General features: G+C 49.6%; 1 protein-coding gene across 1 annotated transcript in view; it reads right to left on the bottom strand.

The window, feature by feature from the left end:
* Nucleotides 1-26,376, bottom strand: part of ALPK3 (alpha kinase 3) — a 60,502-nt gene extending 34,126 nt beyond the window's left edge. The window contains 10 exon segments of the mRNA XM_025392047.1: nucleotides 1,665-2,919; nucleotides 3,520-3,637; nucleotides 15,301-15,422; nucleotides 19,864-19,902; nucleotides 25,610-25,781; nucleotides 25,784-25,961; nucleotides 25,963-26,016; nucleotides 26,018-26,099; nucleotides 26,101-26,222; nucleotides 26,224-26,376. Of these exon segments, the coding sequence (XP_025247832.1) occupies nucleotides 1,665-2,919; nucleotides 3,520-3,637; nucleotides 15,301-15,422; nucleotides 19,864-19,902; nucleotides 25,610-25,781; nucleotides 25,784-25,961; nucleotides 25,963-26,016; nucleotides 26,018-26,099; nucleotides 26,101-26,222; nucleotides 26,224-26,376 (2,295 nt within the window).
* Nucleotides 26,377-27,781: the final 1,405 nt, after the last annotated feature.

Genomic DNA, 27,781 nt, shown 5'->3' on the forward strand with positions numbered 1-27,781 from the left:
TTTCCCCTTTGCTCCCCTTTGCTCTCTGCAAGGTGCTGTATCAGCTTGTCCCTCATGTGCTTCCCTTCACTGCTCCGAGAAACCACCTGTCCTCTGTCCCTATCCCTGGGAAACACTGCTTTCCTCCTGTTCCCCCATGAAGCCATTCCCGGATCCAAAACTCCTGCTTCCTCTACCCCAAGAAAGTCTCATCTTAGTTCTCACCAAAACCAGAGGCTGTCTCCACTTAAGGTTATCAGATTTAGCAAAAAGAAATACTGCGCTGGGCATGGTGGCTCATGCCTGTAATCCCAACATTTTGGGAGGCTGAGGTGGGCAGATCACTTGAGATCAGGAGTTCGAGATCAGCCTGGCCAACATGGCAAAACCCCATCTCTACTAAAAATACAAAAATTAGCCAGGCATGGTGCCTCATACCTTTAATTCCAACTACTTGGAAGGCTGAGACACAAGAATCGCTTGAACCTGGGAGTTGGAGGCCGCAGTGAGCTGAGATCGCACCACTGTACTGCATTCCAGCCTGGGCAACTCCATCTCAAAAAACAAACAAACAAAAAACAAACAAAAAAAACAAAGAAAGAAATACTAGACACCCAGTTAAATTGGGATTTCAAATAAATAACCAGTATTTCTCAGTGTAAATATGTTCCATCTATTTTATCCACCCCAGCCAGCTCCACTCTTGAAATATTTCTCCTTCTGTCACTCATAAGAAACACTGTCTTCTTTCTGTTCCACTATAAAACACTCTGTCTCCCAAAACCTCTGTGAAATAATTCCCTCTAAGCCCCTGAAACATGAAGCAATAACCAAAAGGGACAAATTGTTTCTTTCCTGCCCTCTCAATCCCGCCCCTCAAGCTCCTTAATGCTGCCACCCATTGCCTCTTTGGGGAGTGGACACTCCACTACCCCTGTCTCCACACAAAACATCATCTTTTTTCTGTGGGTTACCTGTTCCCTAGAAGGTGATGGCACTCCTGTTATCAAGTAAAACACTTTTCTTCTGTTTCCCACCATAGTCGTATCTGATCCCAACTGCCACTTACTTAGTTCTTAGTGGGCACCAGATTCTTACAGCAGCCCTATGAAGTAGGTATTATTATTATTATTATTCCAGTTTTACAACTGGCTCCAGATCACACCATGTTAAGGCAGTCAGATTTGCTTATAGGTATGCCTGACTTCAGAACCTTAGATAAACCCAGATTTAACCAGCATTTCCTGGACATTCAGCTTTGTTAAAAATCTCATGAGCAGCCAAGTTGCCACCTGCTGTACACTAGAGCACACACCTGCTCCTCCATCTCCCCCATGAAACACTGTTGCCTCAGCAAAGCCCACAGAAAGCTCTCCACTGACCCCCTTTCCCACCCCAGAGAATACTATCTTCTTCCATCTCCCTCCAGGGCACAGTCCCCTTGGCTGTGAACTCCTACACTCCCAGAAGAGGGTCACAGTCAGGCTGTGCTGCCCACATGCCTGGCATCAGGAAACGGGCTGGGGCGAAGGGCATGCCTGCGGTCCCTGTAGCTGGCACTCCAGTCCCTCCCCACCCCTTTCTATAAATAGCCCACCGCTCACTGGCTGCTGGAGCAGTTGCAGCAAGTTTCCATGAGGTCAGCTTCCCAGAGCAGCCTCCAGGCACCCAACACCCACACTTACCTCTCCTGGAGTCCTGTGGCCTGCTTGCCCCTGCAGTGGGCTGTCCCGGGTGCCATGTCTCCGCCGGGCAGGGGGTGTTGGCACCTGGACAGAGGCCTGAGGTGGGGCCTTCCCTAAGCTCTGGGCCCCACATTCTGGAGCTTGACTCAGAGAAGAAATGGGCTTACTGTCGGTGGTGGCCTCTCCTTTGGGCTTTGGAGGGGCGAATCTCTTTCTGTTGAAAGGCCTAGTGGGCTGGGGGGTGAAGGAGTGTGTGGGCTGGCCAGGAGCACCAGGCACCCCCTCATCTCTAGCCCCAATGGGTGCCTTCCCCTTGAGACTCTCTCCAGGCGCCTGGACACTCAGGGTCTGGGGGCCGTCTTCCCCCGGAAGTCTGACTGCCCGGGTGTTCTCCAGGTACATGTCCTTCAAGGAGAAATACACTTCCTGGCCTGGGCCCGGGCCCGGGCCAGGGGCCAGGGCCGGGGCAGGGGCCTTCTGGGCCTTGTCTGGAGTGCCCACAGCAGAGGTTGGCTTCCTGGTACTATCTGTGCCAGAGGACCCAGGCCCCCGTGCAGCCCTGCCTCTGGGCTGGGTCTGAACCTGCTCCATGCCCGCGGGCCCCTGAGTCCCGCAGGAGTCAGTCACGTCTGAGTTGGGGATGCAGTTTTCTGAAGAAAGGCGGCTTCGGGCTGCCTTCTCTAACTCTGGCTTCCGCAGGCCTTGCTTGGATTCCTCATCTTTCTTTTTCTTCTTGGCCCCACTCTCCTCTTTGAGGACTCTCTGAGGCCCCAGCTCCATGGCGTCACAGATGTATGTGAGCAAGCCATGCTCTCCGTCCTCCCCATTCTCGGGGGCAGCCTCCCCGTTGGTGGTCACTTCTCCAGAAGCAAAACTGTTGATCAGGCCCAAACCTGAGTGCTGAGCAGACTCAGTCTCTCCCTCCTGCCAAACCGCCAGGGTCCCACCCTCAGGCTCCCTGGTAGGGACCGAGGGGTCCAGCGCTTCAGCCCCACTCAGTCGCCGCTTTCGCTGGAAGCGGTCGGGGCTGAGCTTGCGCAGCGTGTCGGCCTCCCCTGGCGCCGCCTTCTCGTGCTTCCAGCTCTGCTCGATCTCGCGCAGCTTTGCCGCAGCCTTGCGCTTCAACTTGGCGAACCAGCGCTGGTGGATCTTGTACTCGGTCATGGTGCCCACCTCCAGGACCCCTGAGCAGGACACAATGCCCTTGCTGTTCTGGGCAGAGGCCTGGTAGATGGCGGCATCTTCTTCTCGACACCTAGAGGTAGGAGCGTGAGGTGCCACCTCTCCCCTCCTGGGAGGTGAGAGCCCCCACACCCCCCAGCCAGAGCCGTTCAGAGTCGGACATGCTTCCCCCTCCCCACTGCAAGCCCTGCTGTGTGCCACGCCCCATCTCACACGTCACAACATACAACACCCTCCATTACAGTTGAGGGAACTGAGGCTGGCAAAAGGGTGGCGGCTGACCAAGGCCATACTGTCCCAGGAGGGATTAGACTTGGGGTCCAGGAGAGCTCCGTTCAGAAGCATGTGACCAACACAGCCCCTTGTGAAGTCATGATGATACAGTTGCTTTTTTTGGCTGCTGACCTCATGGAAAATATTTCTGTAGGTCAGGACCTCCACTGGTTGCACCAGCTCTCTGTCAGGAATACTCCCACCCTGGCCTTAGGAGCTCCCAGACACTGGAAGGCAGATGTGGTTCACCAGGTGGTTCAACCACACAGCAGAACCCCGCCCGCCATCCCCAGAGAGTGCCTGGGCATCTCCATCTAGACTACTCCATTTCTGAGGGCAGGACCCCAGCCAAAGGGCCCTCGGGAGGGCAGAGAGAGCAAAACAGGCCCTTCTCCCTCACCTGTACAGCTGCAGTGTGTGGCGGTTGCCCTGATGAGTGATCTCATATTTTGGCAAGCCACAGTAGCGGTCCAGCTCCGTATCATCCTTGTACCAGGTCACCTCTGGCTCTGGGTATCCTGAGAAAGAAGCAGGAGATTGGGTTGCAGGAAGGCCAGTTCCAAAATAATGGGAAGAGGCCAGGCACCGTGGCTCATACCTGTAATTCCAGCACTTTGGGAGGCTGAGGTAGGCAGATCACCTGAGGTCAGGAGTTTGAGACCAGCCTGGCCAACATGGTGAAACCCAGTCTCTACTAAAAATACAAAAAAAAATTACCCAGACATGGTGGCGGCCTCCTGTAATCCCAGCTCCTTGGGAGGCTGAGGCAGGAGAATCGCTTGAACCCAGGAGGTGGAGGTTGCAGTGAGCCAAGATCTTGCCACTGCACTCCAGCCTAGGCGATAGAGTGAGACTCCATCTCAATAATAATAATAATAATAATAATAATAATAATAATAATGGGAGGAGAGAATACGAGGCCATGGCTTTCCAGACCACCTGAAGAGACTGGACAGGACCACCTGCCCCAGGCTTGCTGGAAGAACAGAGCCACCGTATGATAGCTCAGCTTATTTTTAGAAGCTGGTCCCTGTCAAAGCTGAAAACAATTCCCCCTCAGCAGTAGGAAGGAAAATATGGAGGAGAAACTTCCTAGCTTCCTAATGGGAAGGGAGACAAGGAGTTTCCAGAAATCCCTGGCTCCTGGGAATAAGCTTCCTTCTATAGTGGCCCGTTCTACTTCCTCAACTGCAGTAAGGGCTCTATCTACAGAGATCTCCTCCCCCATGTCCCACAATGAGCATCTCTTCCAAGAGCCCTCCTTTCATTTCAGGTTCCTGAGCTGTTAGGATTATTTGACAACATGGCTAACGCATCTATCTGTCCCCCCATTCATTCATTTACCTATCGTCCATCTGTCCACACATCTACACCTTCCTACCCACCCTGTCACTGCAGTGACACCGACTGAGGTGTCTGCCCAGCCCCTTCTCGGGCACTTCCAGCCCACCCACAGGAGGAGCTCCCAGCTGTTACTGTCACATATCCCTTATCTCTCTGTCCATAGTTGATTGGTTCAGTAATGGACAGCAAATCAGCTAATCTAGCTAATTATTTGACCAAGTATTTGGGAATTAGGACCTACAGTCTACCATTGTGTCTGGAAATTTAGCTTCAAAAGAGTAGAGCAGCCATGTTCTGCCACGTGGACTGAGAAGCAAACACTACAGTGAGAGATGGAAAAAGGAAGTCGATGTTCAGGATTGAATAAGAAGTGGAAGACAGAGAGAGTTCCAAGATATTTCCAAGTACTAGTTCCATTCCTTGCCTGGGCACAGCTGCCCTCCTCTTGTCAATTCCATAAGAAGCCCCTCTGGACTTACCAATGAATGCTGATTCATATCTTAAGCTGACTGATCTGCATTACTTGCTCGAAATGAGACTGCTAACGTACATTCACTCAAAGATATATATTAAGTATACATGAACAGCAAGCTAGGGTTATGAGGACACAGAACCACATGAGACAGGGTCTCTACTCTCCAGGAGATTATTGTGCGAAAGAGAAGGTGAGACATGGCCAGGTGCAGTGGCTCAAGCCTGTAATCCCAGCACTTTGGAAGGCCAAGGCGGGCGGATCACGAGGTCAGGAGATCGAGACCATCCTGGCTAACACAGTGAAACCCTGTCTCTACTAAAAATACAAAAAAATTAGCCAGGCATGGTGGCAGATGCCCATAGTCCCAGCTGATCAGGAGGCCGAGGCAGGAGAATGGCGTGAACCCGGGAGGCGGAGCTTGCAGTGAGCCGAGATCACACCACTGCACTCCAGCCTGGGCAACAGAACAAGACTCAGTCTCAAAAAAAAAAAAAAGAAAAAAAAGAAAAGGTGAGACATGGCATGCACCCGCACAAGGCAGCAATGCACCTAGCATCTGCACAGGTGCTCTGCCTTTCCTACTGCCTACAGATACACCATGCTCCTAAGTAAAGCTTCCCCTCACTGGATCCTACCTGCTCGTGCCTAATCAAGGACATTTCTCCAGCAATTATTCCAGCTCGCTTCTGCATCATCAAATTTTTCCTCTCTGTTACATCTTTCCCATCAGCGTACAAGCCTGCTCTACTGTGTCTTTAAAAAGAACTTCCTTTGACCCCACAGCCTCCTCCAACCCCTGCTCTTATTTCTCTGCTCTCTGCTTTACAGAAAAATTCTTTGAAAGGGCTGCCTGTACTCACTGTCTTCATTTTCCTTACTCCAGTCAGACTTTTATAGCCTCTCTTGCACCAGAATTGCTCTTGTCAAAGTCACCCATAACTTGTACATTGCCAAATCCAATTCCTATGCCCATCTGCCTAATCCATCAGCAGTACCAAACCCACTTCCTGAAACCTTTGCTTCACTTGCTTTTAGGACATCGCTCTTTCTAACTACTCCTCCTACTTCACTGGCTGCTTTTCCTGAGCTCTTCATCAGTCCTCCCCTCCCACCTAGACCTGCCCCAGAGCTCAGGCCCCAGAACCATTTTCCATACTCTATCCCTACTCACAACCCAGAAGGTCCTAATTCTGTCCTGTGGCTTTCAAATATATGTATGCTTATGGACTCCCAAATTTCTATCTCCAGCCCAGTCTTCTACCCCAGTCATTATTTCTGACTGCATACCTGGCATTTCCACTTGAAGGTCTAAGAGGTATCAAGCTTACCATGTCCCATCCAAGCTCCTTAGTCTGCGCTCCAAGCCAGTTCCCACAAATCTTAGTAAATAACAACTTCATCCCTATATCTGGTTCAGGCCAAGACCTGGAGGCAATCCTGTATTCCTTTCCTTGTCTCACCTCTACTCCATCAAGCAATCTTGCTGGCCCTCCCTTAGAATATATATCTAGAATCTGATCATTCCTTGCCATTCCGCACCAACAGCTTGGTTCACATTCCCGTCACCTCACACCTCAATTCCTACAATAACCTCCTCACTGATCTCGCTGCTTGGCTCTCTTCAGCCCATTCTCAGCAGAAAAGACAGAGTGATCCTTTTAAATAATGTTAGATCATGGTGCCCCTTTGCTCAAAACACCCCAATTAGCTCCATTTCACGCAGCCCTCATGATCTGGGCCCTGTGACCATGCTGGCCCCACCTCCCTCCACTTTCCCCCAGCTTGCTGTACCCACTCATGTGGTCCTGCTGGCTTGCCTCACACACCATAGGAGCACCATGCCTTGACTCCTGCAGGGCTCTGTTACTTCTCTAGAGAGGCCTTCCCTACCACCCTGTGTAAAGCAGCAACACTGTCTCCCAGGCACTTGCTATTCCTCTTACTATGTTTATTTTTCTTCATAGAACACATTGCTACCTGACATATTATACACTTAGGAGTGTGTTGGTTTACGTCCATCCTTTCCATGACAAACATCAGCTCCATGACAGCAGGGACTTATCTGTGTTATTCACTGCTGTGTCCCCAGTTCCTAGAATAGTCCCTGGTATGGAATCAACACTCATTAAATATTTATAGATGAATAAATGAAGCAATGCACTAAGTGCTTAGGGCTGCAGAGAAGGGAGCAATCACCTCTGGCTAGAGACTCAGGAAAAGCTTTTGTAGTGAGTGGCACCTGAACTCAACTTGGAAGGTGGGCAGGATTTCAGGAAAGATGGGTTCCGTCCCTCCGATCTCCTGCTTCCCCTCAGCTCTCACGTCACCTGTACTTCCCCTTCACAGCACTAATCACAATACTGTCATTGACTACTTCCTTGCCTATCTCTCCTGCTAGACTTAGGTCCCATGTGGGTAGAAACTGTATCTTGTTCACTGCTATATCCCCACCACCTAAGACAGTGCCTGACACTGGTGTGGTAATTACTTAAAAGAAATCTGTGGGACGATAAGTAAATGAGTGAGTAGGGTGAACACACAAGGTGGATGGGAAGGGCATGCCTGACAAGGGAACCCCAACAGGAGACGGGGAGGGTGACAAGCAAAGGGCATGCTGGGGAACTGCGTACAGGAGCAGGGAGCAGGGGTGGCGAGGCTGCAGCAGCGTCGGCCAGGAACAAACTCTGGGCAGCCCTGGCTGTAAAGCGAGCCCCATGTTTCCACTGTGAGCTAAACCCCCTGGTTACATCACTGTGTGTGTGGCCAGAGCCAGCACAGGTGTCCTCACCATCCTGTGAGATGATCTCATCCCTACAAGGGCCCAGCTCAGAGCCTCCCTACCCCATGACCCACCCAGCACAGCCTCAGTCTCCAGGGCATCTGAGTCCAGCCAGATGCTCGGGCAAGAGGGCAGGGGTGGGGCAAGGAGAGAGGAGCTGAATGGACCCCACAGCCCCAGGGCTGGGGCCTCAGCCTCCATGCCACCCTCTGGTGCTGCCTCTACACAGCGGGGGCCAATCCAATAGCTTAGGGGCTTCATAACCACAATGAGCTTTGGAAGCAAATTTATTTGGGAGAACACATTGCCTTGAGCCCTGAATAATGTGAACTATATCCTAAAATGCATAAAAGCAGGAGGGCTCTGGGTCCTTCACTCCCAACTATGCATTTGTGCATGTCCACAGGCAGGTGTGCACATACTTCCAGCCCTGGCCAGGAGAGCCCACAGCAGCACTTGAGCCTGTGGCCTTCCCTCGGCCCCTTCACACCCTGTGACATCTGTTTCACAGCCAGCAGACCTGACTCAAGAACCCACCTTGGAAACTTGCAGCCTTGTCCCAACCATTCCCAGTTCACAGAAGCTCTGATTCAAAAGAATAATGAATGGAAATGTAAAGTTTTCAAAAAGCTTTCAAATACATAGAATTTCATTTGACCCTCAGAACACTCCTGTGCAAATGATTGCTAACATTAATGAAGACTTACTATGTGCCAGATACTAAGCTGAATACTTCTCATGTATTATCTCATCTAATCCTCACAAAAATCCTATGAGGAATGCACTCTGCTACTAATCTCCAATTTAAGGACAAGGAAATCCCAGCTCATGAAATTAAAGCTCTTGTCCAAAGTTATCTAGCTAGCAAGTAGAGAGCCAGAATTCAAATCCCTCTCTTCTATAACACAGGCCAGTATTTTACTTCCTATTTTACACAAAAAGAAAATGACGCTCAGAGAAGCTAACACCCAGGGTCACACAGCCAGCACGTGGCAAAGCCCTAGGTTTCCTTTTCCTTTCTCCAGTACTCTTTCCACTGGGGTTTCTGGGACCAATATATAAGTTTTTGCTCCCAACAGTCATTTTTAGACTTACTTCTCTAAAAAAGTTTCTTCAGGAACATGGTCCTGTTTTAGAAGACTCAATCCCTTTGTACAACCTGCCCACTGTTGATGCTTCCTCCTTCCAGCCCAATATGAACATGTGCACCCACATGCAAACACACACACACACACACACACACAACATAGAATCTACAACAGAGTTGAGGAGAGTGGAGGAGGGAAGCCCCTGTGCTGGAGAGAGTGGGCTGCCTCAAGGAAGACAGTAGCACTCTGACCAGAGGGGCTCCTGGGGCAGACAGGAGCTAGCGGAGGCCCACTATCTTCCCATAAGCCTACTGTGAGTTGGAAGAACCCTAGGGCCTTGCCTCTCTTCTCCGTGACCCCAAGGGCTTCCATCACAGGTCAGCCAGCAGGAGCACTGCTGGCACAGATGACTCTCCCTCACCTGGACTAAGTTCTGACCACCAGGAAAGCATCACCTCTGCCTGGCAGGGCCCTGGTGGGCTCACTCATCCTAGCCTTGTTTAGGAAATGCTATCAGCAGTGAGGAAGGAAGAGTGCACGTGTGGTCACTCTGGAGACAAGCCAGGAGCAAAACAGCAGCCTCACACAGAGGCCAGTCTCAGCCAGAGATCCACCTCTCCAGTCTAGAGAGCTCCTGTGTCTAACCCTGACTCTTTAGTTTGCAGAACCTTCCACGTTGCCCCTCCTCTCCCCCCTCCCCTCTCCTACAGCCTGCATTTTCTCCTTGCTAATTGGAAAAGGCTTGTTTGAGGTGTACTGTGGTGATCATAGAGACCTCTTTCCTAATGTACTACACAAAACTCAGGAAAGCTGAGATTCTGAATGTATGTGAGGATGAGTGGGGGCAGGAGAGGAGAAGATCAACAATGGACTAAAGTATGGATATCAGAGGTAGCCAGAGCCCCAGAAACCTTACAGACTTCATTGGTAGTGTTGTAGATCTTGGCACAGTAGGTGCTATGATATACACAGTAGGTAGGTTGTATGATATACAACCATATATCATAAAATAAATCTCTGAGCAGCCCTGCCTGGTCATCATGAGATGTGGCAGAAAAGGTTGCTCCTTTGGATTGGGCTTGAAACAGGGAACAGCTTACTTCCATGATGACACTGGGAATATTTGATAAAATACTCATGATTCTATAAGCCAGACTCATGTCTGGCATCTCCACATTGCTCTCAAACTCCGTGGCTACAAAGAAAAGAATGGAAAAGGAGAGGAAGGAGAGCCATCTCTGACACCTGCACCTCTCAAGTGGTCCCAGGTCCCCACTGCAGCTGCTGTTACCCAGGTATCAAAGCTGTGGCTGAAATGAACAGGCAATGTGGAAAGTAGAAAAGATACTGGTTTTGTCATCAGCACAGTCAAGGTTCACTGTGGTCATCTGATATGTACTGAGCATCTTTGTGCCAGCTCTGGAGAGGCATGATGTGTCAGGTGTGTGCCCTGTCCTTGTAGATGTCATGATCTTGTTGGGGAGAGAGATGTGTAAACAAAAAAACTATGTGGTGGAGGATGGAGCAAGAGCTCTCCTGGAAACACCGGAGATGACCTCCCAGAGGGCAAGCCCCTTGAAAGGTGAGAAGGCTTTTGCCAGGCAGAAAACGAGTAGGCTTCTAGGTAAAAAGGCAGAATGAACATGCCATCTATCTTCACACCCTTCCTCAAGCTCACTAAACTGCCCTGAAAAGACTTTTTAATCAACGAAGATGAAGTGAACAGGCAAGGAGACTAATAGGAGCAACAAAATTTTGAAACTTAGAAAGCAGATGGACAAGTGGAAACTGACTTAGCAGACTCAAGACAGCTCAACCCTAAGCTAGCAGTGGAGAAAACTGAGAACTATCCTTTTGACACCAGAAAATCCCCAAAGGGCCTAAGAATTGGCAAATTGGTACCTCTGGAACTGGGAGAAAGAGGAAGGAAGAAAGGTTAAAAGGTGCTTAGAAAATAGATCTCTGGAACCCTTCACCCATTCTATCTCACTGGATGACTGCTCCTTCCCCACCACAGCCAAAGGTGAAGTTTATTATTTGGAAATGTAAAAGTCTGCCCTGAGAGTAAGCCAGCATAACTGAGGGCATGACTATTCTATGAAAAATAGAAAAATGTAATAACCATGTATCATAAAATAAATGTCTTATGCTGAGAGCCCACCCAGCCCTCTGATCTGCATAACTCCCAGAAAACCTTTTGCTAGGAAACCTCACTAGTCCAAGAGGAAGAAACTAAAGAAACTTACTTGGCAGTTCCCAACAGTAGCTACCTAGATCACCCTACAGTAAACAGCCAAGTTTTCAGGCCCCTCCTCCTTGCTCAGAACCTCTGATCAGCTTGTAAGTCTCCTACTCTTGCTCACTGTCTGACAGCCAAAGATTTCTAGATATGGGAGGAAAGCCTGTAATTGAAGATTGATGACAAAATTAAATTAAACAGAGAAAAAGCAAGACAGAAGAAAAACTACGCAAGGAAAAGGAAACTTTTAGTAAAAACTATCATTAATAAGCGTCTCAGACAGCTAAGAAAAGATACTACATTCATGAAAAGTGCAGGATGCTTACAGAAAATGACAAAAATTAAAACCCTTGGAAATTAAAATTCAGTAGAAGAGTTGAAAGATAAAACTGAGGAAATCTCCCAGAAAGTAGAGCAAAAGACAAACAGATGAAAGGGGAATAAAGGATAAGAAAATAAAAGTCCATGTCCAGGGGAACAGCTATCCAAACAGGAGTTCGTAAAGTAAGATGACAGAAAACAGGAGGATAAAATCAAATTTCCCAGAACTAAAGGCTCTCCGTTTCCAACTGAAAGCATCTAAGCATGTTCCAGGGTGAAGAGACCCATATCAAAATACATCATTATGAAATACCAGAACACTCTTACAAGCTTCCAGAGAGAAAAACTGGTCACATGCAAGGAATTAGGATCAAACTGTCTTCTCACTCTGAAAAGCAATATTGGAAGCAAAAAGATAATGGAACAATGTCTAAAATTCTGAAGGAAAATTATTTTCAGCTTCTAATTCTATACCCAGTCAAATTCCCAAGAAAAAGTAAAGTAGAAAAAAAGAGGCCGGGCACACTGTTTCATGCCTGCTATAATCCCAGCACTTTGGGAGGCCAAGGTGGGAGGATTGCTTGAGCCCAGGAGTTTGAGACCAGCCTGGCAACATAGTAGGACTTAGTCTCTACCACACACACACACATACACACACACACAAAATAAGCTGGGCGTGGTGGCACATGCCTGTGGTCCCAGCTACTCAGGAGGCTGAGGCAAGAGGATCACCTGAGCCAGGGAGGTTGAGGCTACAGTGATCTGTGATCATGCCACTGCACTCCAGCCTGGGTGACAGAGGAAACCTTGCCTCAAAAAACCAACCAACCAACCAACCAACCAACCAACAAAAACATTTTCACACACAAGGAATCCAACATCTGTTTCCCATGTACTCTTTCTAGAAAGCTACCAAAACAAGAATGTAAATCAAGAAAGAAAAAAATGTAGAATACAAAAAGCAGGAAAGTTATCACAGAAGAGAGGTAAAGCAAATCTAGAGGATAGCAACTGTGTACCAGATACAGGGAGAAATGAAGGCACATTGGAGCAGAGGGACTCAAGGGAGAGCAAGGTCCAGGCCTTGCCATCACCATGCCCTCTGCTACTCCACCATCTTCAGGACCTGATGAAACCACTCGGGCAGTATTCAATAAAGCAAAAAAAATAAACCAACAAAGGAAGACATGAGATCCAGGAAGTTGAATTAACCCCACAGAAAAGCAAAGGGAAGACCCAGGATAACAGCTGTGTATCAGGCCCCAAAAGGCTAGCAGTTCAGATAAAAGAAGAATGGAGAGCTCCAAGAGGAATATCTCCAAGGGAAGTAACTGCCAGATTACTGATGTCATTGACCTTGCAGAATATTGTCTTAAGAGGCTATTAGGAGGTATAAGAAAAATTAGCAACAGATACCAAAAAAAGAAACAAATGAAAAACTATGGAAAGTACTAACCTTAGGAAAAACAAAAGAAAAAAAATATGCATAGTATGCTACAATGTTCAGTTACAAATAATATTGCATAGGCATAATAAGGTAAACAGTAAAATTGATTTAAGCAAAAATTATGATATAACTGAAGCAGGATAGTTTTAGAAAACTATCATTAATAAGAGTCAAGGAAGTAACCATGTCCTCAGGACACAGCAACCATCGGGACCATACAGTCAACACAATTAAGCCCTAGCATGGGCATTGTAAAGTTCATTAAAGCAAAGCTATCTCCAGTAGGGAAAGAAAGCAGGAGCATTTTGATTTTACCTGTCCTCAAACTCACCCTTTGCTCATTGTAATAGTAAAAAACACACCCCTGGGTGGAGATTTAAGATGCATGTCTCATTAGCATGGGTGTGGTGGCATGCGCCTGTGGTCCCAGATACTCATGATGTTTGAACAAGCATGTACAGCTACTGCGCATGTGCACCCAGAAGACCACCCAGAACATGCTTACGAGCAACACCTCTTCCTACCGCCTCATGAATAATCATGTAAAACTTACAGAAAGGTAGTTTCCCTAGGTACCAGTCTTTGCTGTCTCATCCTCACGAGAAGCCCCAGCTGAATCTTCTCTCTCTCAGGTGTCCTGTCTATTCTGCACCTAACTTTTACAGTATTCTTTTTCCTTTGCAATAAATTGTTCTATCTCCTTTGCTGTGTGTCTTTTGTTTAAACCTTTTTAAACTAAGAAGATGAGAACCAAAGTCCCACAATTGCTGTCAACATAATTATATGAATAAGATAAGTTTAGGGAAATAGAGAAAATGATGGTATAAAAGAGCTAATTCCTCATCTACCATAACAGGAAGACAATAGAGAACATCTAAAACTGAAGAATTTCACGTAGTACTCAGCATGATGGAAATGTATACATGCCAGAAGAAACAGCTAAAAGCTGAAAACAGTTGCTTCTGGGAAGACAAATTGAGAGGGGTGAACTGCTGTATTTTGAAGTATGCCTTTTAGTATAATTTGAAGTCTTAAATTATGTGCATATATTAATTTGACAAAGTAAAATTTAATTTTCTTTAAAAAGAAGCATTAAGGACTTTCTACATAGAGAAAATCAGATGTGCAGAAGCACGAAGCTGTGAAAGAACTGGGTGTTTCTAGGAAACTCTAAGTGCCACAGTAACACAAGAGATGCAGGTGGGAAGCAGCATCAGATGCCGGAGAGCAAAAGCAGTGTCTCCCTCACCAGTGCTGCAGACTTTGGCAATGCATCAGCCTCTTTCAGCTTCCTCCTTGGTAAAATTTGACTAAAAATAGCACTTACTTCATAGGGATTTGTAAGAATGCAATGACAATGGAAACAGACAACTTGTGAAATTCACCATATGCCATACAAAGATATGGGATGAATACCTATGTCCCTCGGAGCAGAGAGTGTTCTCAGTCTGCAGCTCAGAGGGTTGAGTAAGGGTGAGAACTGCCCAAGTGAGAAGCTGTTTACTGGCTGGGGTAAACAAGTCCCCCAGAATTAGGGAATGTCACAGCTGGAAACCACAAATGCCCTTGACTTACAGAAACAACAGGCTCTCCAGAGGGAGCCTGGGCCTGGGATCTGATAGCTGCACAGCTGGGAGGGGTGGGTACCCATTCATGGGTCCTGCAGGCCCTGAGGCTGGTCAGGTTGGAGTCTCTACTGGGTGGTCTGGGGGAGAGGCAATGTCTGGAACCACCCTCCCAGCACTCCCACCCACTATCCTCCCCTTCCAAGGAGTATCACTCTGCTTCCTATTCTGCCAAACAGTTGCTTCAAATTCCACCATGAAGCTCAGTGAAATGCAAATAACAGTAGTCAGTTTCTAACACTTATATGGTACTTACTGTACATCAGGTACTACTCCAAACACTTTGCATGTATTAACTCATTCAATCTCAATTAACCCTATGAAGTGCATCCTATCATTATCCCCACTTTACAGATGAGGCAGCTGAGAGGTTATATAACCTGCTCAGTGACATCATTGGAAAGGGGATGAGCCAGGACTCTAAGCCAGGCAGTCTGCCTCCAGGGTCTGTAGTCAGAATCACCACATGCAATTCTCCTCTCAGGCTTGAGACTCCCAACCGTCAAATTACTCAACTATAACATGGGGATACTCAGGGAGATGGCCTCAAAGATCTCTTTCCATTGGAGTACTTCTTTTCGTGCAATTAGTCCATTAGTCATGGATGTATGCCTGAGGGTCAGGAACCTTCACCGAGGACAGGTTCCAAAGAAGAGTAGGGTATATATGTGGCTCCAGAATGGGAGGAGCAAGAGGCACCAGCCCACACAGGGAGGTTAAACTGGAGAGAAAGCTCAGAAAGTAAATATCACCTCACATAGTTTTGTGCACACAGCCTTTCCACCCCACCATTCCTGTCCTCACAGCCTCCTTGGACCCTGCTCTCTGCAGAGGCCCTGGCATGCAGCATACAGACTCCTTACCTGTGACGATGCAGGTGAACCTGACGTCGCTGTCCTCAGACACAGCCCGGGACTTAAGTGTGGTCTCAAATAGCGGCTGGGTCTCCTCTGTGAGCTGAGCAATGATGGAGCAGAAGGTGCTCCTAGGAGAGGCAAAGAGCTATTCAGAGCTGGCCTTCCCCACAACAAACAGCACAGCCTGGCCTGTCCAAGGTAGCTTCCATCTCACCACGCCTGTTCATCTTCCTGCGGCCAGAGCTCCAGCACCCAGGCAAGTCTTTCTTCAAGGCAGCCTGTGCCTCTTGGCTAGGCTGGGGCCAGGTATCAAGGGGTTGAATGGAATCCTGACCCAGACCCATTACAATAGGCAAGTTACTGACCATGGGCCAGGCTCCTGAGCATGCCATGCTACCAGCTGAGGCATCCCATCCCATCATTGTTGGGGGGGGGGGGCCTTATTTCACCTTGCACCTTTCATCTCCAGGGACACTGGTGCATGAGGGAGACACACAGATAAGTAGGTCAAGCCTCGGAGATGGAACCCCCAGCATAGCAGAGCCTCCATTCATGCCAAGAGGGGAAGGCCAGCCAACCCTCAGTGACTCAAGGTCCTAAGAGCACAGGAGCCTCTCCTAGAGCTTGGGCTTAGGAAAAACGCTCCTACATTTGTGAGTGCAGACCCACAATGGACAAAGAATAAGCTGGCCAATGCTAGGGGTCTAGACCCAAAGGTGAACTCTAATTCATAAGGGTATCAGAAAGGAGAGACCCACCCCAAATGAAGCTGAGAAGCATCCTTGGAAAGCCAGCTGTGGCTCCCCTGCTCCATCCCTGGATACCACATGCTGAAGTGAAACATGGTTGGCTGCTCCAGGACCAACCAGCAGGAGTGCCAAACCACAAACAGATCCACCCCTGCAAAAGCCAGAACTTTTAGTTCCCTTCTCCAGTCCATCTCCCAGATTTCAGGGGCATCAGTAAGCACTGAGTCCAGTACAAACTCACCAACAATGCTCAGGGCTTACAGTCTTCTCCTTCCTGGGCCCAGGAAGCAAACCACCATGTCAAACCCTTTCAAGGGCCAGCAGAGACACAGTGCGTTCCTAGGTGTGAAGCGCCACCACATAGCCAGGTTGTGTGGTGCACAAGCCATGCCCGGCCCTCCCTCCCCAGGCATACATCCCATTGTGAGCAGCAGAGAGGACTGTGAGGGGGGCAAAATGAAGAGAAGCAGGAGAAACTGTAGTGAGAAAGACACATCATTCAAAGGTGCCTTTCCCTGTGCCTCAGAGGAAGGGATGGTCACCCAAGGGCAATGTTTGTCTGTCCATGGCCTCTCTGCCAGGGGCCAAGAGAGTCTGTGGAAGCAGAAGCAAACAGGATCTAGGACCCCACACACTTTGTGGGGAGGGGTTCCACATTCAATGTATCTTTTCTGTGAATATTATTCTAGACTTGAGTTTGAAGAGAAGGGTTGTACCCCAGAGAATATCTGGAATCAAGTAAGACTTCTGGACTGATGGGGGTCCCGCTATGGTTTCACCACAGGAATGCAGATACCTGGGCGTTCCTGGAGTTGACAAGGGCCCTCCCCGACAAAGATCACCCATAAAGGGGATCCCAATCTCACATACCTGAACATTTGAGCCAGGTCCGCAGTTAGACATATTCTGTAACACTCCCTACAACCTTCCGTCACCTACAACTCATCTGTGCAATAAACTTCTTTTCCTTTTCTTCTTAAGCCACTCAGAAATAGAGGGTCCTCAGGTCCTAGGCTATCAACTCCCTGAACACTCAGGAAGTGTTAATATCTGAAAATGTTTCTTGCTGCTATCATACTAACAGCAATTTCTGATTTGGGGAAATATCAAATCTCAATCAACAGTTTCTAGAAACCACCAGGGTAAACATAATCCTACTTCCATGAGTCTGTAGTTAATTCAAACCATCCCTAATTATGTCCTCCCTGCATAATTTGAATACTATCTCATCCATGACCTTGAGCCTGGATCCAATATTCAGTTGAGACTCCTAGGTATGAAGCCGCTTGGACAAGTCTAAGGAAATCATTTCGGCTACTGGATAAGTGAGACAACAGGGAAGCTATGCTTTAAGAAAATTTGCAGAGACAAATGCTCATGCTAGATATTGAAAAACGGGCCAGGCGCGGTGGCTTATGCCTGTAATCCCTCCACTTTGGGAGGCTGAGGCGGGCAGATCACGAAGTCAAGAGATCGAGACCAGCCTGGCCAACATGGTGAAACCCCGTCTCTACTAAAAATACAAAAATTAGCCAGGCGTGGTGGCAGGCGCGTGTAGTCCCAGCTACTCAGGAAGCTGAGGCAGGAAAATCGCTTGAACCCGGGAGGCAGAGGTTGCAGTGAGTCGAGATCGTGCCAGTGCACTCCAGCCTGGCGATAGAGAGAGACTCCTTCTCAAAAAGAAAAACAAAAAAAAAAGAAAAAAACAAGTAGTTATTTTATTTCATTATTCTTTTTGAATGGAAAAGAAACATATCTTCTCAAACTTTCCACATTAGGTCCTAAGCTGTATTACAAAAATGTTTACATTAGAAAACAAGTAACAGCCGAAAGGTATGGCTAGATGAAAGCCTTCTCTTTAGGGAAGTGGGCTTGGGGTACATTTGGAGGCACAGGGAGTCACTTTATATACTGTCATGTTCTGCTGAATGTCACACAGCTTCTCATTGCCACAAGCTTTCTGTCCCCGTCCTCCAAACCACTCGAATGTGGGATAGACTCTGAGTGTGCTGCGCCCTATGCCCTGGAGAGCCAGGAAGTCCACACATCTGGAAATGGTCTTGTCCAACCCTGACGAGTCCTTCCAACTCCATGACTTCATAAGGATATCACAGACTAATCATATGTCTCTAAGGAACACCAGAATCATTGGTTTTCATGATGTTCAGCGGAACCTAACCTTGCCCTTAGGTTAGGTTTGGTTTGCCCAGGTCCTCTCCTTTCAACGCTTACCACACTCCACTTGGAATTAGTTGTGATATCCTCAGTTCCACCCATGAGCCACACAGAACAAAGTCTCCTCAGTGTTCATCCCCATCAAGGACCATGGACATAGTAGTTGCTAATCATGTCTGTAAACATTAGCTATTCAGAAACCAGTTAGCTATTCTGAAATCTTTCTCTGGGTGAAGAAAATGTAGCTAACTCTCCCCAAATCTATCAGAGTCTGGGATGAGGCCCAAGTGGTGGGAAGGAGCCAGGAAATGTTCCCATTTTGATTGTAACAGTCAGTTCAGCCAAGGGTAAAGAGCTGTCCTTCAGTTCAGGAGGCAAGAAGACAGTCATTCACCAGCAAACCTGGACCATGAGCCTGCTCAGACCTTTCCCTGACTCTGCAGCAGATTCAGAGAATAAGTTATGCAGGAATACACTAACGTGGTATTCTCTGATCTCACAGAGTTCAGTCTTCAGGGATGGGGAGGAACCAAAGAAAAGGAAAATTCAGAGAAACAGGAGGTAAAAGGAGAACTTAAATGACTGCAGAAAAAAATTTTAAAAGGCAGTTGCCATGGTTAGAAGAAGATAGACAATAAGGTATCACACCTAGATATGTGGTTCCAAAAACATGAAAACCTAGAATTGGGGCCAGGCACAGTGGCTTATGCCTCTAATCCCAGGACTTTAGGAAGCCAAGGCAGGAGGATCCCTTGGAGCCAGAAGTTCAAGACCAGGGAATACAGTGAGACCCTGTCTCTACAAGAAAATTTTTAAAAATTAGCCAGGCATCATGGTGCATTCCTGTAGTCCCTGCTACTCAGAAGGCTGAGGCAGGAGGATCCCTTGAGGCCAGGAGTTCAAGGCTGCAGGGAGCCATTGCATTCCAGCCTGGGCAACATGACAGAGCAAGACCCTGTCTCTAAGAAATAAAAAACCTGGCCGGGCGCGGTGGCTCAAGCCTGTAATCCCAGCACTTTGGGAGGCCGAGACGGGTGGATCACGAGGTCAGGAGATCGAGACCATCCTGGCTAACACGGTGAAACCCTGTCTCTACTAAAAAATACAAAAAACTAGCCGGGCGAGGTGGCGGGCGCCTGTAGTCCCAGCTACTCGGGAGGCTGAGGCAGGAGAATGGCCTAAACCCGGGAGGCGGAGCTTGCAGTGAGCTGAGATCTGGCCACTGCACCCCAGCCTGGGCGACAGAGCGAGATTCTGTCTCCAAAAAAAAAAAAAAAAAAAAGAAATAAAAAACCTGGGATGGGGAAGAGGTAGGTCATGTGACATGACTGGTGGCTCCCTGTTCTGTTCCCATCATGTCTCCTAGGGACACAGAGATGTCATTGCAGGCATCTCAGAGACCCCTGCCCATATTTCTATTCCTGATATCCTGTGCCCATCTCAAATGGCCCATGCAAGCATCAACTCTGGCCCCCTGTGAGAGCCATGTTCACCTGAGTACCTTCTTGCACTCTCCCCACCCGCCCTCCAGCTCTCCCCTCACCCCATGCAGCCTGGTTAGTGCACGAGCAGTCACTCAGTGGCCCCTCAATGCCCAGACCCAAGAAAAAAGCAGTCAGAGAAATGTAGTGCAATATGCATTTACCTTCCAGAGCTGGGGTGAGACAACCGGTTGCTTGATAAGCTAAGCAAAAACAGCAAATGGAATCATTAGGCCAAAAAAGCAAGGAGAAGGAAGTAGGCGAAATCAACAGTCGCAAACTATTAATCGGCCACCTTCTGCGGCCCAGAAGCCTTTCTATTAAAAGGGACCAGCTGTCTTAGTTGGCCTGCTCCATTTAGCAAGTGGCCTGACCACCGGACACCAATGTATCTGAAACCAAGAGCTCATTAAATGCAGCAAAGTCCAGGAAAATGGTTAGGCAGAAAGGAGGCCCCTTGTGGCTGTGCTTTGAGAAAGGTGTGTCCCAGGCATTTGGGTCACTGCCCCAGAGAGGGAGGCTTACAGCTGCCTGGCATGTTTCCCCACCCCACAGCATACCAGCCTGGGGGCAAGCTCCTGCTTCAATTCTTGGCCTTTGGGAGAAAAGAGCCCCGTTCCTGGAAATCCCCTGAGAGGCTAGGAGAGAGAGACAGGTGGCTTGGAGAACACCCATCATTAATATGTTAAAGTATGGTTAAAGAGGCCACGCAAGGCAAACCAGCTGGGAGAGTGAAAAAGAGAAAAACAAAGCAGTTAATTCAGCAGGAGCTGGGAGGCACCCAGCTTCATGGTCCACACAAGGCCCATTCTGCCTGAGGCCCTGATCATCCTTCCTGCCTGGGGCAGCCAGGAAAGGCCACTGCTTAGGGCACTAGGATGAGGACCCACATAGGACCACCCCTTACTGGAGTTCTAGCCCACTTACTATGAGCCAACTATTCCCTCTCCCTCCTCCATTCCTGATACAAAAATCTCCAGTGGGGCCCTGGATCCCAGCTCCTTGAGAGATGTCAGGGCTCACCCATCCACACTCCCTTCAGCTGTCCCTATCATGAGAAGAGCTCTCCCTTCCTTATCAGCAGCCCAGCCTGTTCAGTGGTGCTCACGGTCTGTGTCTCTATGAGGATCCCATCTCTTTATAACCACAAAACCAAACCCATCCTTTTCCCTAAAACCTGGCTTCACCCCTAACCCCGGGCTCCTGGGTTGGTAGATACCTCCAGCATTCTCCCAAACTCCTAAGCTCAAAACCTGCCATCTTGGATTACTTCTTCTTCCCCAACCCCAAATCCAGTCCGTCCACAATTCTTGTCCCTTCTTTCTCCCCTTCTCTCTACTCTTGTTGTTGCACTACAATCTAGACCCTCACGGCTCCACACTGATGACCACCTCAACCCCTTCTCCTTAACCCCTCATATAACCCACTTCTCTAACAAAATGCTGCAGTCCCCCAGTGTAGAGGACACTGAGTCTCCACTTCTTGACTGGGTGGGTGGGGGCCTCCCTGATCTACTCACACTCCCACGACAACCAGGTTCCCTCTACTTCCCAATGCTCTGGTGCCACCATAGCCAGGCCTGTCCCTTATTGGCATGAAAAGTCCTTCCTGACCCCTGAGCCTTCCCTTTTGTCCTCCCTGTTTGGAAAGTCCTTCTTCCCTCCTACTGCTCAATTAAATCCTGCCCATCCAGCCTTCAAATCTAGTTCTTGTAGTTTCTGTGGCTCCTAGCACAGTGCTGCACAGACAATGGGTATTTAACTGCTGTTCTATAGAAGGGAGAGAGAGAGAGAAAAAAAAAAAAAAAAGAGAGAGAGAGAGGAAGAAAAAGAAAGAGGAGGAAAGTAGAGTGGGGGGCCTGGGGAGAGAGGGCAGGGGAGAGAAAGGCATTTTTCAAGCAGGAAGGGTGCTGCCCCCCAGAGGGAGCTGCTGCTCCAGAAAAGATGGAAAGGAGTGTGCTAGAGTGCAGCTGCCTCTGCTCAGAACTTTAAAAATCCTCTGGAGGCCGCCTGGGCAGAACCTCCCATGGTTCCAAGGCACTGGCCAACTCCATCCTTTCCTAACCATAAATTTCCTTTGTCCCTCTCCTTTAGGATTGGGAGATTTCTTCTTCTTTGGGTCTGGACTTCTTCCCTGGGAAGGAGAGGGGGAGAGTTAGCTTTCTAATTCAGAAAGGAAAATGACAAGTTCCACCTACACGTGGGTCAAGAAATGAGCTGGGACAGAGGACCCCTCCCCCAGCTCTGCTGCTCCTGGACCAACCATCCTGCCCTCTCTAGGCCTCGCCCTTACATCATTAGTCAGGTCAGGAGAAACCCTGGGCTAATGGAGGCACCTGGTCTTCAGAAGGTGGAAGACCTGCCTGTGCCCTGCTGGCTGGACCACAGCTAGGCTCAGGGCTGTCACCCAGGCAGGGGAGCTCCCCATTTACTGCCTCTGAGGGGGAGCCGAATGAGAGGCATCAAATGTTGGGGCAGAAAAACTTTAAAGAGTTCTTTATGCCACCTTCATCTCACAAAATGGGAATTCATACATAAGCAGAATAGGAAAAAAGAAAAAAGTTGGGGGGTGGGGTTGGAAATCAGGGCCCAGAAAGGAAACGTCTCCTCATAAAGGAGTGAAGCTGGGACTGAGCACAGTGGCTCATGCCTGTAATCCCAACACTTGTGGGGCTGAGGTAAGAGGATCGCTGGAGCACAGGAGTTCAAGATCAACCTTGGCGATATAGCAAGATCCCATCTTTATAAAAAATAAATAATTAAAAACTAAACTTGGCTGGGTGTGGTGGCTCTCGTCTGTAATCCCAGCACTTTGGGAGGCCGAGGCAGGCAGATGACCTGAGGTCAGGAGTTCAAGAACAGCCTGGCCAACAGGGTGAAATCCCGTCTCTACTAAAAATACAAAAATTAGCCGGGTGCGGTGGCAGGCATCTGTAATCCCAGACTACTCAGGAGGTTGAGGCAGGAGGATTGCTTGAACCTGGGAGGCGGAGGTTGCAGTGAACAGAGATCACGCCACTGCACTCCAGCCTGGGTGACAGAGCAAGACTCCATCTCAAAAAAAAAAAAAAAAAAACACCAAACACTAAAAGAGTGAAGTAGGCTACGGAAAACCAGAACTGACCACAGAAGCTGGGAGACTCCATCCCTCCCGGCTTTCATCTACTCCGGGACATAAAAGGCCTTTGGACAGTCCTGGCCTGATACCTCAGGTTCCCTAAAAGCCCTAGACAGCCTGGCTGACCCATGCTGAACAGCAGAGCTACAGGTTCTGTGACTTCTCTGAGTCCACCTGGACCAGGGCCTCCAAGAATCCAGGGGGCAGGGGCTTCTGGAACTTCTGAATATCCCATAAAAGCTAATTAATCATAACTGCTTCTACTCAACTGTTGTGGCCCCTTAACTTCTCTAGCCTACCCACATCTCACTGTCCTATGGGGGTGAGGTCCCAGATGCCAGGTGACCTAGGGGCTGGGCCTACAGTTTGGTGGAACTATCTGCTTGTTGGACCTCTGACCCCAGTGGGCATTGGAAATATTCTTGCACCGACATGGACTAGAACCCTTTCAGAGCTGTGGGGCAGAGAAAGGTGCATGGGGAGATAGGTTCTGGGCCCTCCACCAAGGCCTCTGGTGTCCATCAGCTCAGCTGTCCATCAGCTCCCAGGGACAGCCCCTCCTCACAAGGGCCCATGAGAATGATGCCTGGAGAGCTCCATGACACATCTGTGTGAAGGCAGATCCACATGTTGGAGCCAAGAGAGTGGGGACAGAACTTGCCTCTCAGTCAAGGACTCAGGACTCTGGCATAGTCAGGGCTCAGCTAGGCTGGAGTCAATATAGTTGGCAAAATTCTCCAGGGACTGTCTTTCTCCCTGTCTCTAGGGAGCTCTCCCCACCCCCACAGGCAGTGAGGCTGTTCTGAGGGACAGCAGACAGTACGATGGCTCCCTCCAACACAGGTCAGGCCTTGCTAGAGAAGCAGGAATTGCCCCGCCCCCTCCACTCCCCACTGCAGCCACAGTCACATTCTCCCCACTTTGGCCGGAGGCTTTTCCAGAAGCCTGATAAATCTGGCTGTCCTTGTCTCTCAGAACCTCTGGGGGTCTGTGGCTAGCTGGCAGGAGCAGTAAAAAACTCTGCAGGGGCAAAACACAGCCCAAAGTCCAAAGCTCTCTCCCACTCCTCCTGTCTTGCCCCCTCCAGATACTTGATGAAAGAGACTCCTTTTAAGAACATTCCCATTTAGGTCCAAAGGGACTTAAGCCAGCCACTTCTATCCCACCTCTAGCTCTCAGGCTGGCACAAGCTTTGTGCTCATGAGGTGTGCAATTAACATTTATCTATCATACAACTGCACAGTCAGGCAGCAGCACTGTGTCCACTCTCCAGTCCTTTTCCTAAAATCCCAGATCCCCTGCCCTCCCCATTCTGCCTGGTTTTCAAGGTACTATTTCCTCCCTTCCTTCATTGCTGCTGTCTCCAAGAAGGACCCTGGTTCTGCCTCTTCTGTTTGTTCCACTGGTATTGACAAAGGCCAAACACAGGAGGCAAAGCCCAGACAAATCACTGTGACAAGTGTGAGGCTCCCACAAGGGAGTCAGCTTCTCTAAGGGCTGGAATTAATGTCCAAATTTCATTCCGGTTTATCTGTAGAGCCAGGAGTAGGAAAAAGGGGTATTCTTTGCTGGCAGCCAGGGGCCTTGTTGAGTCTGACTCAGTCACTAACATCAGTCCTCAGCCCTGCCCCAGACATATGACACCATTTGACGAGTTTTATGCAGAAACTGGTTCCGGTTACATTTGAACTTTCCCAACTCCAAGGTCAATAGGACTCAGCCAATTCACGAGGAAGTGCCCAGGACTTTTCCTGAATGTCCTTGATGCCTGTTTTTATGCTGTTTTAAGAATGGAGAACAAGAGGTCTCTGGACAGCCTCTTGGAGGAATGACTGTTTTCTGTATAATACACAAGCCAAGTTCTCAGGCTATGAAACAACCACTATCTCAACACATTTCCCTTTGGAAAATAGACTCCAGAAGTGGAGGGAAACTGAGCTGCCCACAGAGGGCAGGAAGTGTCTGTCTCCATGGCAATGCGCGTGTCCATGTGCGTCTGTGTGCCTTTGATTGCCTGGATGCGTGTCTATTGTCTTTGTGTCTTTATATCTGTGGGTGGCCTAGCTGCTAAACCAAAGCTTCCATACCTCTTAAACTCTTGGAAGACCAGTGAAGAGCTCATTAGTTCCACACCTCCCTTGGCATTTCCCTTCCCCAAACTGGACAGGGCACTTCGCTCCCTCAGAGCTGCAAGTCCTTAATTCCCGACATCCCCAGACAGTATGTCATCCCACCCCCTATCTCACCAGCCCCAACTCAGGTCCTGGGGAGGACCCAAGTTCTGGGCCCAGTAGAGGAACCTTATTTACGAAGCTTTATTTCTTTCTGGGGAACCTCCCCACCCTGAGCTAAGTAGCCCCTACTCTGGGCAGCCCCCCAGCACCCTCTCCCTGTCCCCACCAGTTCTCTCCCGCTCCCTACCTGCCAGGGAGGAATTTCAGCCACTCTGACTTTCCTTATCTCTAACTGTGGAATCCCAAGCCAGGGAATAGCAGGGTAGGGGCGGGGGAGATAAAGAAAGCCTTCAGACCCCATGAAATCACTCCAAAGTGGAGCCTTTGTCCTCTCTTGAGCTTCGCACTGCCAGAGGCCTCAGGCCCGTGGATCAGGAGGGGTCACAAGGGGCTATGAAGGCTATTCCAGCTACCATGTCCCCAGACCCTGGGCCTTGGGGCTGGGAGGGCTCGAGGGCGCAGGCCCAGCCCAGGCCTACAGGGACCAGGCCGCCCTCACAGGGACTGATCCCAGGGCCTCGCCCAGCCCAACGCCACCCTGCCCCTCGGTGCCACTCACCTGGTCTCCGGCCGCACGCTGAGCAGGTAGCTCCGGCTGGCTGGGCTGGGGATCCACACGGGGCCGTCGTCCTCACCGTCGCCCCCCGCCCCAGACCGCCCACCCGCGCCCCAGCCCCGGCTGGGGGCCCTCCGCGACCCCATGGCGCCGCCGTCACCGACCGCCGGCCCTCACCCGCCCCTGCCTCGCCAGTCCTCCAGGCCCCGGCCTCCGGGCCCCTGCCCGCCGCCGCTGCTCCCGCCCGCGGCTGACGCGAGCCCCTATTTATAGCCGGTGGCCAGGCCGTCGTCACCTGCTGCTGTCCCTCCCCCACTCCCCCGGCCCGGCCCGGGCAGCGCGGCTCGGAGACTCTGCGGGGGCGCCGGGCGCTAGGCGCCCGCCCCAGAGTTGGCTCCCAGTGCGCTCCCTGCTCCCTCGGCGGGCCTGGTGTCTGCAGCAGCGCCTTGTCGGGCGAGGCCCGGGGAGCCTCGGAAGGAAGGCGCAGCGTGAACATGGAGACCAGGACAGGTCCCTTCGTGGAACTCCCAGGACCCGGCTCCCGGCTGGCCTTCCTCCCCTGCTCATGTCCCGTTTTGCATATGAGGGGTCCACGAGGCCTGGCCGGGGCCAGGGGGAGCCAGGTCAACCGCTGGCCAGCTTGAGCTGGACCGCAGGAGACCAGGGAGCCAAAGAACCGGCCCTCTTCCTGGCACCAGCCCTGACTGACCCTCGCCTTGCCTCGCCGGTGGCTGTTGGCCCAGCACGTCGACAAGCCCAGCCACCTTCATTAGTGACCTGAGTCCCTGAGAGGCCGGAACCCCTTGGGATCTCTCTCTCTTGTCTCCCCCCACACCCCAGTATCTAGCATAGATTAGGGGCTCAATTAATACGTCTAGAATAACTGAACTTCCTTCACTCCTTTGGCCTCCATTTCTCAGCACCAGAGGGGGAAATGGGCTGAGTCCTGATGCCCAGAAAAGTAATCAAATCATGCAACAATTTCCAAGAACTAGTGCCAAGCCCTTCCAAAACCTGGTCTAAATATTGAAAGTGCCCACAGACTTTTTATCCATCCTTCTTTCTGCTCTTTTCCTGAGAGCATCCAGAAAGTACCTGAAGCTAAATGACTGTAATTGTTAGAAAGTGGGAGCAAAGGAGTCCAACCCCTCTGTTTTCAAAGCTGTACCCATCCCCACTACTTTTGGAAATGGCTTTCCCCTACTCCGTGTGGTTCCAATGGCAACTACCTTGTTCCCACATGATCCCACTCCTGGCCTCAGTTGACTGGCATCAAACTCAAGCCAGGCTATTCACGGTACCCCATCTCCCTGACTACAGACCCTGGCTGTGCCAATAAAGTTCTTCTCTAAATCATTTTTTTCTTTTTTTGAGACGGAGTCTCACTCTGTTGCCCAGGCTGGAGTGCAGTGTCGGGATCTCAGCTCACTGAAAGCTCCACCTCCTGGGTTCCTGCCATTTTCCTGCCTCAGCCTCTCGAGTAGCTGTGACTACAGGCGCCCACCACCATGTCCCGCTAATTTTTGATATTTTTAGTAGAGACAGGGTTTCACTGTGTTAGCCAGGATGGTCTTGATCTCCTGACCTCGTGATGTGCCTGCCTCGGCCTCCCAAACATGAAAACATTTTTAACTGGAATTGGGAAAGAAAACCAGACCCTCTGTGGTGGAAAACTGAGCTGTGAGGCCACAGCTGTCAGCAGCCATGTTTCCTGCTGTGTGGAGTAAGCCAGTTTACAGTGAGGAATAAGGAAGCTAGCACAGAGAGAAGCAGAGGCGAAGGACACAGGGTCCTGATGGCTTTCAGGTGCCCTTGTTCAGGTGTTCCTGGGGTCCAGCTTTGTCCCTGGCCTTCCTGCAGGTAGGCAGTTCAAACTTTCCTTGGAATCTGTGTACCAAAAAAGTTCTCCCTTTGCTCAAGCTATTTTCAATTTAGGCTTCTGTTGGCAAAAGTATCCTGACTGATACTAAAGTGTTCTCTCCTAGTGATCCCAAATTCATCTCTTGATCACATGTCCCCATTCATTCTTGCTCTTGGCTCTCTGGAGGTGCACAGAATCTTCAGTCATCTACAGGGTAGTCCTTCAAATATTTGAAAACCCACTTGGAGTTTTGGTTCATTTGTTTAAATCATGTATGCTGGTTCAAGCAGCAGAGAAAAAAAGGGGGTGGGTGG

The sequence above is a fragment of the Theropithecus gelada genome, chromosome 7b (genome assembly GCF_003255815.1).
Source record: "Theropithecus gelada isolate Dixy chromosome 7b, Tgel_1.0, whole genome shotgun sequence".
Taxonomy (NCBI): domain Eukaryota; kingdom Metazoa; phylum Chordata; class Mammalia; order Primates; family Cercopithecidae; genus Theropithecus; species Theropithecus gelada.